Source organism: Lepisosteus oculatus, chromosome 10 (assembly GCF_040954835.1).
Source record: "Lepisosteus oculatus isolate fLepOcu1 chromosome 10, fLepOcu1.hap2, whole genome shotgun sequence".
In the NCBI taxonomy this organism is placed as follows: Eukaryota; Metazoa; Chordata; class Actinopteri; order Semionotiformes; family Lepisosteidae; genus Lepisosteus; species Lepisosteus oculatus.
This window is the reverse complement of record NC_090705.1, coordinates 36,000,577-36,013,689: the sequence shown is the minus strand read 5'-3', so window position 1 is coordinate 36,013,689 and position 13,113 is coordinate 36,000,577. Positions and strand designations below refer to the sequence as shown.

The 13,113-nt window shown below is 36.9% G+C and overlaps 1 protein-coding gene across 6 annotated transcripts in view; it reads left to right on the top strand.

The window, feature by feature from the left end:
- The window catches only part of fhod3a (formin homology 2 domain containing 3a), a 240,149-nt gene that overhangs the window by 155,518 nt on the left and 71,518 nt on the right, over positions 1-13,113 (top strand). For all 6 annotated transcript variants that reach the window (XM_015356991.2, XM_015356990.2, XM_069195146.1 and 3 more), the window contains exons 6-7: positions 3,123-3,217; positions 12,536-12,647. In XM_015356991.2, the coding sequence (XP_015212477.1) occupies positions 3,123-3,217; positions 12,536-12,647 (207 nt within the window). The remainder of the gene's footprint in view (positions 1-3,122; positions 3,218-12,535; positions 12,648-13,113) is intronic.

Here is a 13,113-nt window from a genome sequence, read left to right as displayed (position 1 = left end):
AAACTGATGCAGTGCAGTGTGTTTCTTTTGCTTAAAGTCCAGATAAAATAGCTGATTTGGATTTAAAGTAGAAGAAAATAAATTTCCCTTTCCACAACTCTGTTTTCTGTTTTTGGACTGGCACCCTTAGACTTCATTTGAAAGTATGGCCAAGCTTTAAAAATCATCTTCCCAGGTTTTGGGAGGTCACATAACTTTCAGAGACACGTTCTTTTTGGTTATCTTTAACTTTTGCATCTGTGATTTCTTGGTATGTCTTTAATGAAAAGGTTTGGCCTTAGTTGCTGAAGGGGTTTGAATAGAGCATGTTCGTCATTGCACAGGTATACCACGGGAATAAATACAGGGTCAAGGAGCACAAAAATCTAAGGAATGTCTCCTGTACTAAATTTGTGTATACATGCGTGTATGAAGGTGTGAATGGGCTGTCTGGTATTGAAGCAGGGAACCACAAATAATACACCAGAGAAACAGAATATACTGTGGTATAGTGCCACCGTTTGGGAACCCAATATTTTGCATATACATTCTACCCCTGAGAAGTAAACTGCAGAGTCTGATGAAATCTTTAGAATATCCTTCTCTATAAATACATCACTTGCCTTGCTTATCTATGAATCACAACACAAATATTAAGTGGCAGAATGTGGTATTGGCTAAACACTACAATTCGAGAGGGAATAAACTGCTGTACTATTGTTAACTACACTTATATTTTAGCATTTCTTCTAGCTTTCTCTTTTGAATGGGTAGCTCCAATGTTACAAAATACTACAGCTCATTTAATGCAGATATCTTCTCCACAAGCAGGTCTGCAATATATTCTAATTAAAACAGAACCTTTTAAATCTATTTTTTTTCATGTACTGTATTTGTAAAATAAATCTGTATTTTTTATTCTCAAACTCAACACGTCATTCTGTATTTGGTTGGTGGTTAAGTAAAGCTGGTGGGTGCCCAGTGAGCTGTGCAGTCAAGATGTTTTGAGTATATGTTCTGGCTGTCTTGTATTCATGTATTCAATTTGTATTTAATGTATTAACTTTTCCTTGCTACTACCCTCTTTAAATAGGGTTATAAGAGTGCAGTTCAACAAGTAATCACATTTCAGACCTCTGTGCACTTAAAGAACACAACAATCCCAGCAGAGCAGTTGTACTATATAGTAAAATCACTTAAATATATCACAAGTTTCTGAAGGATTTATTGCCTGAAAGAGGATGTTCGCAGTGAAATTAAAGGATTGTCACAGAATTGTATCTCATTTGTGGCCGCACATTATATATATTTAATTCTCATTTGAAAGAAAATAACTGTACTTAGGTTTCTGAACCTAAAACAGAGCTGTTGTGCCACCACATAAACTGAGACTGTACTCCTTTTAAGTGTTTGATTGATAATACCACCCCTTCAATGGTCTCTTTGCTGTATGTTATATTTAAAAGTCTAGGGCATACTCAGGTATAGAAGGTGTGTTTTAATGCAGTTTGAACAGTAAATGTTGATAATAACATGGCACTAGCTAATCATTTTGCAGATGTAGTCTAGATTTAGTCTAGAAATGAGAGTAAATGCCAGGTAAATGTAATTTTAAATTGATAAGTGTTTTTCGTTTGCCACCAAGTTCAAAACTAGCCTCGCCGTTTTGATTTTAGTACATGGGACATACATCAGTACAGCACATGAACTCGATAGGAATGAGTAAGGGGAGGCCCCATTGGGTGTTCAGTTACATTTATGCTTAATAGAATGTAACCAAGCCTTCTATTATCTTGCATTTACAGGATAAACAAATTGCAAAAATGTGTCCAAATACATCTGAACATAGCCACTGCTGTGGATATAACTATATACACATAACTATAATACTTTGAAACGTTATACAGTATACAGTAGGTTCCCTACTTATTTATGAAAAATTATTTACACCATGAGATCTGAAAACACACCGACCAATCAAACGACTAAAGATGGGAGTATGGTGTGTCAGTTGAAAACCTAGGGACCAATTGAATGTTCTCATTGAGCATCTTCAGAATGTAGTAATGTGATGTGACAGGTCCTCTGCTTGGTAGACTGGAATGAAGGGTGTAGTTAGTAGGGCCCAGTTATAGGAATTCCTATTTGGCTTAATCCTTAAGAAGACCAATCGCTATAAAGAATGTTGAACACCACGCCTAAGCCTGGACCAGGCCTGGTTTAAAATCCTTCCCAACCTGACGTGGTTCATAAAAAAGTTCTTTTGTCTCATTGGATTCCCCTGTCAACTGATTTTTAAAGGATGGAAAAGCAACTAACTCTAACCTCAAACCCTGCTTTAACCTTTTTTTAACTATAATGAGAGAGCCAACCTGCTCCCCCATTCTAACCTATGGAGAATATTTATCTTTTGCTTGGCCTTACTGTAAGCATTAGACTATTCTGACCTCGTGACGAGCGAATATGAAATCTAGACCTTGTTCTGAACCTTTTTATTGAGAGAATGATTGAACTCATCCGCAGTAGATCTTACTCTCTCTGCCTCGTGCAAATGCATGCACCTTATCTCTTTCTGACTGGTCTATAAGCTGCACACCCACCGCGCAAACTGTCACAGACATTTGCTCCATTACACTAGGTCCAAAGATACTTTTTTTTTAAATTGGGCTTTGCATATATATTTTAACCCAATCAATTTTCAATTGCCATTCATTTCGCATTTTAGATTACCTCTAAAACCTCGTGCCACAAAGGAATAATACCTGTACATGTGCTTGCTTCATTAGCATGCTCTTCTGTTATAGCCATTCATCGCCTGACGGACTGTGAGCTCCACAGAGCCTTACAGGAGGATAAGCATAGATCAGAGGTGTGGCATAGGTCCTGGGAGTCAGAGTTATAAATTAAACAAAGGGTGCACTGCCTGACTAATGATGTGTCCAATTGTGCATCATTGCTTTGATAATCTTGGTCACAGATGTCTATGAAGAAGCCCCCACTAAACACCTGGACAACAGGATTCAACCTGTGCTCTGACTTATTGCCTTTGTTGTAGAACTTTATTATCAGAACCCCAATAAATATGTTTGAACCGAAAAGCAAGGAAAACAAAAGATAAACCTTTTCCTTTATATCTTTTACAGCACTGGGGCAGATCATGCTGTATGTAGATGGGATGAACGGTGTAATCAGTCACAATGAATCCATCCAGTGGCTCTATACACTCATAGGATCGAAGGTAAGAGAATGTGTACAAACAAAATTATAATACACAGGCTAGGAAAACTGTTTATTAACGGTTAAGGTCATTTATACCTCCAATGGAGCCAAGATTGGTGGCAACAACCTAACATCAACCTGTTCTCATCTCAGGCAGAGTTGACCAGGTATAAGAAACAGAACTGAAACTTTCCATTCATCCACTGACTTATGAATGTACTCTTACCTGCCCTGCTGCAAAATTTCAATGACATATTTTTACACTTAGTGTAGTAAATCAGTAATATTCATATGGTGTTAAGTAGGATATTCTCTCCTGTTATGGAAAAGTATGTGAAAGGTTCAAAAGTTTCAAATATTATTGTTAGAATGTCATGTCAAACGCCAAACTGCTTAATACGGTGTTGCAGGAAGCCGGAGCCTACCCGGCAAGCAACGAGCGCAAGGCAGGGTACGCCCTGGACGGGACGCCAGTCCATCCCAGGGCAAGTGCAAGCCAATCATACATGGGGACAACTTGGAGGGCACGGTAAAGGCAGAGGGTTGAGATTTGGCCGGGACACTGGGATAACTCCCTACTCTTATTGAGAAATGCCCGGGGATCTTTAATGACCCCTGAGAGTCAGGACCTGGGTTTAACAACTCATCTGAAAGACGGCGCCCACTACAGCATAGTGTCCCCGCCACTATACCGGGGCATTAGGACCCACAAAGACTGCAGGGTGGGCGTCCCCCACTTGTCCCACTAACATCACTTCCAGCAGCAACCACAGCTTCCCAGGAGGTTTCTCATCCAGGTACTGACCAGGCTCAACCCTGCTTAGCTTCAGTGGGTAGCCAGTTGAGAGCTGCAGGGCGATAATGGCTGCTGACTGTTAGAATGGTATTCCTGTTTATACCTGAATCAATTTAGTCTATGACTTTAAATCTAATCTGAATAATCAATTCGTTGGTACCTCCTTTTGTAACATTAGACATTGCTTCTTCATGCCATATGTTTATCTTTTTCCACAGAAGTACAGTCAATCCGAACAACAGAAAAAAAGAATTTTGTCTTAACAGTGTTTAGGGTAAAGGTTAACATACCAAATCTCTAACAGAATCCAAGTAGTCACTGTCTGACCGTCAGTTTATCACACATTATTTATCTTTCAGTCTGGGACCCTTGAGAGGTCCTGCAGCTGGGAAAAGTCAGAATCAAAACGTAGACTATAGGATCAGTGGTGAGATGTTTAATCAAAATAGCATTGTATTATTTGCTTTATAGACAGTTTGTTTCCTATAATTACATATTAGTTGATTACAGAACCCTACCTCTCGCACATTTTGATACAGTACTTACAATACACCTCAACCTACCGCAGCTAGCCTTGAGAATTTTACACACACCCATACAGTAAACCTGGCAAAAGTTTAATTAGGAGTTCAAAGGAATGCAATCATTTAAGATTGGCCCTTCTACACACCTGGCAAAAGAAAAAAAAGATATTGTTGTTTATGAAAACATGTTGGGGTGGTTTGAGCAGAGCTCTTGTCCCTCTCCAGGTTGGAATGCATTAAGCACACAAGAATGTGCACACTTGGATGCCTATCTTTTCTAAAATGCATGAGTGAAAGATGCTTCTGGTGATTTTTCTCTAGTTCTCGGGAAACATTTTTACACCTTTATAAATGTAAAATGCTAAGAACATCCATCCTGTCCTTACTCATCATTCTTAAGAGGTCTAATGGGTACCCAATTAAACACTTACAGTACGCTTATACTGTACATTTATACAGTAAATACAGTTGCCAAGTATATTGGTTGTAAACACATTTTAATAACCTCAGAAGCTGATGGCCCAAATTGGCTCCTCTCACCTTTCATATGTTCTTCTTATTGTTATAATAACTGTGACAATGAACGGCACAGTGGTTAGGATTGTGAGTGTGAACATGTTTGTGTCTGTGTGTTCCCTGCGATGGACTGGTGTCCCATCTAGGGTGTATAGTGCCTTGCACCCATGCTTGCCGGGATAGGCACTGGCTCCCCCATGACCCTGTATTGGATTAAGTGATTTGAAAATGGAAGGATGATAATGATTTATTTTTCTTTTATTTATTAAGAATTGTATTTCTGTGTGATTTTCAAGAAACTAAATAGCACAACACCATTACACATAAGAGAAGTAAAAAGAAAGATAATAAAGAAAGGAGTATTAGTCTACGTAGCACACTGAAAACTGTACACTGACAGCTTCTGTGTGGAGGTCCCATGTTTCCCCCCATGTTTGCGTGTGGTTTCTTTAATTTCCTTCTAAAGTGCAGAGTCATGCTGTCCATATTGATTTGCATTTCTAATTTTCCCCCTTTATGCAATTTTGTTAAAACACATCAAGGGAATGTGTCCTTTACTGTGATGTTCTAGTCCTGCCTTCTGCCCTGTGTCCATCCTCTGAAGTAAAGTGGATTCTAAAAATGTATGAATAGATATTGACTTAATTTTCAAAGAAATGCTGTTTTTAATCTATGTGATTATATTGAGTGATGTTTTGCAGTCATATCAAAGATAGACCTTACAGCCTAGTGCTTTGCATGGCTTTTATTTATGGTATAAGTATATTAGATTGTTATATCTCATGTCTAGTAATACAGGGGTGGTAGTTTAGGTGTTTAAGTGTCTCACTGATGTGTTTAAAAATAATTGCTTCAGGAATGTGTTTAATATACTGTAGCTTATTCCCAGAGATCCTTTGTTGTGCTTCCACATTAGTCCCAAGGGGGGCAGTGAGGGCTCTGAAGTCAGGACTTTTCACACTCTATGACAGTCCTGTTTGCCTCATTTTATTTCTTAGCACTTTTTACCAGAATGCAATTATGTATTCTCAAGTGTGGAATGAAACACTAATTCTAAAGCATTGCTTTGAATAAATAAAGACATTACCTAATCATTCAAATGTCAAATGTTAAGCATTACATATATTATGGATCATTTAATATACTGTATGTTAAATTGTAATGGAGTACAAAAAATATTTCTGAAACATTCACAAAACCTGCAGGCTGTATGTAAAGCAGTGTCTGTGCACAATACAGTTGGTCATTCTGTAAAATCACATACAGAATCTAGATGTTTTTTATTTATTTATACAGTACTAAAGTCAAACTTATTTTTATCACAAGAAGATGATATCCTACTTACCCTTTAAGAAGTAGGAAGTCATAAACTCTTTTTATCACAGACTATGCAATAAATTAAAATATGTTAGTATAGATTTAATTTTTCATTTTGTCAAGTTTAATTAGGTGATTATATTATATTCAAAAATCAGATCACCTGCTTCAGCTTCAATTAGTGCAGTTGAGTTTATACTGTATATACTTTTCCTTATATATAAGAAAAAGATAATAAAGATAATAAAAGTCATGTCATTTCCTGATGTTGGATGAGGATACTTTAGAAATTTGAAACCATTGCTTGGCTGGTTCAAAATCTTAAATGTCTGGCTTGATTCATTGCTGAAGTTGAAATGATGACTGCAATTCTCTAGGTTGACACCTTTTTGATTTCGAAGGCATGAAATATATGTAAGCATGCCGTGAAAGGAGGTTTCAGATCACAATACTGTAAGAATATTCATTTCATTCCCAAAGCTAGCTTTGAATACTTGATAGCCTCTAGTGGCCAAGTGTTGTGAAAGCATTTTGTATTTAGAGACAATATCAGTTCTCCTTCAAGCGATGCAGGTATCTTTGATATTTCTTGCAAGCCAATACTTTTCACCTCTGTCGTTATTTCCTCGTTCTCTTACCTAAACATGAACAGCTGTGTATTGAATTGTTATGAATTCTATGGAGCCTGTAGAGAGTTATTAGATACGGATCGACTTTTGTCATTCAATACAGTAACTTTTTCTGGCTTCAGCTGTTGCCAACTACATTGGATGGATGTTGTGATGCAGTATTTACTGCCCGCACTGAGATGTGTGTGCCTCCCTAGCTGAAAATAAAGGCAATGTAGATACTATTTATCTGTCCTGTTACCATGCTGGGAGCCTGGAGGGGAACACTTTGCATTCTTCTGTATCCCTGATATGTGCTACTACAAAAACCTGAAGGAAGTGTGTCATGCAACAGATAGTTTGTAGACGAGGCTTCAAAATCCTTGACAACTGACATGTCAAAGTTAAACACTGCCAAGTCCTCGCGTTCCCTTTGTGGAATAGGATCTCCTTCCGTGAGGGAATTCTTTCCATGGCCTTAATTTCCTAGACCTTCTCCAGGTAATTAAATCCTGGCCTCTTGCAGACAGTTTCCTTTCTTTTCTTTCCATTTTCACTCAAATGTTTTTCTTGAGCCGAGCATCTGAAACATTATGTCTGCCCTTTGATAAGGGCAGTGTTAGGTATTACAGTATTTTATAAATGGGTGCAGGCAATTGACCCTGTGCTTTATAAGCCCAAAACTGACTTCAGCTTTTCAGGGTAGTACAGAAAATGTGGTTGACTGAGTCTCAATTGTAATCAAGAACAGACTAATAGTTTTGAAATATACAGAGTGTAGTACAGATAACAATACAACAATATTAAAGATTATAATGCAATGGAGTATGTAAAAATATTGTCACTGTTACTCATTGAAACATGGTGTCAGTGTTAAGATAGCTTTTTTATTATTATTTCTAGAAGCAAATTTGGTGTTATTTTTACAGAAAAATGTCTTGCAGAAAATGTTTACTTGCTTTGTGTATGCTCTCCTGGTTTCAATAACTACATTATATATATATACTGTATAACCCTGATCTGCTGGCACTGACACTTTATCATGTAAATGCAACATAGTCGTTAGAAATAACAGGTTTCAAAAGTTGTCCCAAATGGAAGGTAATAAATGTGCAAAATAGAATGAAAAACCTTTGCTTTATTGATTTGTTACCTTGCCAAAATTCTTACTCTTACTTTACAAAATGTGACATGACAGTGGATTAGTCTTTGACGAGAGTACTTAGCATTTACATACAGTACTTGCAGAAGTGCGTATTAGCACTGTATCTGATATAAAGTTATTATATGCAGTTTTGATGTGTTAATTGATTTGTTGTGTGTACTGTACTTGCAAACGACGCTGCTAAAGTACTGATACTGACATTTACTATTTAAGATACAGGTTCCTAATTTTTACATCTACAACTGCAGTCATTGGGGAAAAAAAATCCTTTATTTAACAATAGTCAAGTGAGAACAAATTCTCATTTGAAATAATGGCCTGCCCAAAAAGCTGACTCCCATTTTTGCAGAGAACATAAAGCAGGGAATGAAACAAAAGAGAAAGAGTTGGGCAGAAATGATTTAATCACGAACTGAAAATACCCTCAGGTTCAAAAGCGGATAGTTTTAGCTCAGTCTGCAGATCATTTCAGACATTGGCAGCAGCAAATACAAATTACTTGGCCGTAAAATCGATACTTTGCCTTGGGAGGTCCAATTTGATAGAAGCCCTATATTTTAAGTTGTAGGATGGTACAGGTAGCAGCAATAATTTATTAAAGCAGGTGTTTTCCCATATAAAGTGCTGTACATTAGCTTAAAGCGATAAGTTAGTGATAAATCTGACAGAATACTTTAACACATTAAAAAGCTTCTAAATATTAAGTTTTTTGAGTTTTAAATAATTTTGTTAGATGCACCTTTCAAAACCCGTCCTGTCTCAGACAGCAGACAGCTCTATTCTCTGCTCAGCTTTACGCTCTGTTTATATGCCAGGCACTGACAGAACAACTGATCATCTTCCTTAGAAATTGTCTGTGCTACTATTATCTATTGTCTGCATTTTCTTCGCTCTCTGTTCTGTGGACCATAGTCATAGCAACTGCCATGCTGTTTTGCCACTGTCCTTTGTGGCAAAAATAGCATTTGAAAAGCCATTTAAATGTAAATAAACAAAAAACAGCCCCCTCAGTGTTTCAGTAGTAAAATAATCTGCAGAAAGAAAGCTAGGCACATACAGTAATAAGCTCCTTATGTGCTTCTTCCTGTCTAATTTGTAACCCTTCTAAAGAACGTGTTCTGTAATTTGTTTTTATGGGCCAAATAGGAATAAGGTTTTTTTTTTATTAGTATAGATATGTATAGGGAGCTAGGCTGCTTTAAGCTTGTGATCTGTGAGGCAAATGCAGAATACATGACAGAAAACATATGGACATATGGATTCTCAGACATGAAACGCTTGGGGTTATTTGCTTTAGCATGTGCTAAACATACACAGTTACACACTGATTTCATTGCTTTGTTCTGGCTTCTTTGCTGTGGTTAACCAGTCTTTTTATGATCATATGTTGTCTTTTTTTACTGCACATATCTCTGAAAACTAATTAAACAACAAATGTTACACATGAATCGCTTCTGTGATTCACAATGACATGCAAGAAGACACCAATGTTGAGACAAACACCAAATACTGTGCCAGACCTTTTTAGCTCTGTGACAATGCAAAAGGAAATTGAAATGAGAATCAGCAATCATTGTGAGACACAGCAGACAATTCCACAATGCACATTTTAGTGCAGTGAAGTACTGCAGTTTACATATTCCCAGATACAGTACAACTGTTACTTATGTTTTTATTCTGTGTTAGGGTATTATATTTAGTCTGCTGTTTTCTCTTGTTTTTTTTTAAAAAAGAATGAAACTTCAAAGTTTATGGAGAGGTACAGTATTTAATATAGAAGACAATGTTGCTGGAATAATAAAGTGCTCCCGTGGAGAAGAAAGGTTTCTACAGTGGTGCCTGTCAGAACCTAAAGCTGAATTTTTTCTGACCTGTTGTGATTTTAATGTGAACTGTGATCTTTTTCATGTAGAGAATTCAACTTGTAAACAAACCATTAACTGTGTTGAGGATATAACCTTAAACATTGCAGGTTTAAAGCCTATTTTTTCATATTGTTAGTGTGATCCTAGCTGCAAATCTTGAATAATGCCTGTGATAATATGAGGCAATACAAAGTATGAGTTGTACAAAGTTAACATCTCTAGAGGTCTTTTGAGATTGGTGTCTGTCTTCAGTCAATAACTAAAGTTTTTATTAATCTTGACCTTATTAAGTCAATAAGTCAAATTAAGTAACAGAGTGATTGTAAAATGTAAGAGGGGTCACAAACTACAGGAGACCATTTGGCTCATCTTGCTTGTTTGTTTGCTGACAGCTTAATTTTGGACAAATAATGGAATGCTATTTACCTCTCCAGGATCAGTGTCAGTTCCAGCACAGTTCCAGCACCTTAAGCTAAGTTTTCTCTAAGGTTTCCCCTTTAAATGATCTTACATTTAAGGGTGTTTCAAACATGGCAATTTAAAGTAACGATTCTTTATTATGCAAGGTAATTATATAGGTCCCCGTTATAAATTATACAGGTCCCTGTTATAAGCTGCCTCAATATTTGCATGTACAATATGCAGTCACAATACTGTGAGTCTCAGTATGAAAGTAGATTCCCATTAACAAACACATCACATCTATTTATAAGGTAAGCATAATTACATACTTGTCTTATCTATTTCTATTTTTTGCTTTTTATGGATTTATGTGCAGTACAGAGCTGCACAGTGGTGCAGAGGTTATCATCGCTTCCTCACAGTGCTTTGATCCTGGGTTCAATTCCAGACGTAGGGTGCTGTCTTTGTGGAGTTTGTATGTTCTTGTCATGTTTGTGTGGACTTCCACTGGGTGCTCCTGTTTCCTCCCACAGTCCACAAGTAGGTTAATTTGCTTCTGGTAGAATTGGCCCACACTTACTGTACCGTATGAGTGTGTGGGTGTCTGTGAGTCTGTCCTGCAGTGGCTTGTGTCCCATCCAGGGTGTATTCAGATTTGTTCCCATTGCTTGAGTCTCCCAGAACTCTCACGTGGAAGAATCAGTTAGAAAATCATTTTGGATGGATGGAGGTACAATATATTTATATGCACTTGTCTGAACTGAATATGTCAGGAATGTTTTGTAAGCTAACTACATTATTCCTTATGGATATAATTTCCCCTTTACAGCATATTGTCGTCTCACTTTAAATTTAATTATTTAGGAATATAATCTGGATTTATAACCCCCTGTATTACTTACACTATTTTGTGCAATGAGGGTGAGGGCAAGCAGCCACTAGGTTATGTTTTATATTTAAACATGTTAACTGCAAGAAATTAACAACACAGACTTTTCAGGGGTACTTATGGCACCTGTCTGTATAGAAATAAGGCTATAAGGAGAGTTATAGTTCCTATCAGAGCTTCAGCCACATTTAAAAATTAAAAAACAAACATTTGACTTGAGCACCAGACAGCACTGATACCATTCCAGGTTTTCTACACTGCTATTGTTTATCTAATTATAATTCTCTGTCATGGCCTGATCTTTGGCTGCCCTCTAGTAAGGGCAATACTAGAGAGCCCTCTGGTGGTGACCAGTAGGTCATTGTTCTCTGCCTATACTGTAATAACCCATCTCCTAGGGTGTAGTGGTGGTCTTTAAATTATTTCCACAGCCATGACCCTGAGTGTTTTATTAGTATTTCAAGATGTGATAAGGATGCAGTATACTGTAAAAGAGTTTCCCCAGCTAACCTTATCATTTACATGAATCCATGCACAATAGCTACAAGCCACATTAATCATTTGCAGGCTTATTGTGTGCACAAAGGACATACTAAAGAAAAGGCTGTACTTTTATCAAGGCTAGATATGTTATTTTCTTATTATTTATGCATTGAAAATGCTTGGCCTAGCTGTAAGATGTGCATTACCAAAGAAAACTGTCTTGTGAGCAATGTTGCTGAATTACATTTAGAAATGTAATTCACAAGATATTGCAGATGTTTAAGTTTAAAATCTGTAGACAGGGAAAGAGCAATACAATATTTTTTCACTGAAATGTAGCTTCTGACTTCTGTTGTATTTTCTATAGGGATCAAAACATGGGTTCAAATTCTGGACTAGAACAAAAGTTTTTAAAATAATTCTGTAAGTTTTAACTACGACTTAATTCTGACAGCAAAGAATATTCTGTTAGGTCAGAATTTGAAACAAAAGAAACAAGTCAGTCCATAACTTCAGAAACTAAGGGAAAACCTAAACATTAGTTATACGGTAGCTGTGTTTCACAGATCTGGTAGTGATGAAGCTGGTTGCATTTAAAGGATGGTGAAAGAATGTCTGAAAAAAAACAACAGCCACTTTTTTTGCATTTCCTCAGAATGTCATTGTTTAATTAACAGAATGATCCAACAGTCAAGGAAGTCCAAAACGCAATGAAAGATGTTTGTTGATATCTGAAGTCGAAATAAAGTGGTTCTCTTTCTTTTCTCTGCAGTTCCGACTGGTAGTGAAGACTGCCCTGAAGCTGCTGCTGGTGTTTGTAGAGTATACAGAGTCCAACGCACAGCTTCTCATTGAGGCTGTGAGTGCTGTAGACACCAAACGAGGTAGGTCCTGAAAAGCGCACACCGGAGACATCGAGCTAAATGACCCAATTATGAATGTATTTTTTAAATGAATGAACGTAGGGTTAATTTTTATTTCACAAAGAAAAATAGGTAAAAGTTTTTAAAGGTGCAAATGTACTAACAATATGCACTTCTTTAAGGAAAAGTATTTTCCTGAAAGTTGTTCTATGTGTGTGAGTCATATAACCTGACTCTTATTCAGATGAAGGGGATTATATTTTTCAGTTTCTCTAAATGATCAGAATTCAGTAATTCAATAATTAAAAGAATTGTTGTATCAAGTGGTGGGGTTTTATTTAAGGACTTTTGGTGTCACTTTCTTTAGTGGGATAACAGCTATAAGCAGCTATTATGGCACTGTAAGACATCCACCCAGTCCACAAATATGTAAAGGGAGCATAATTAATTGTGTGTAATACGGCATAATTCTAAATGATCTTTCTCA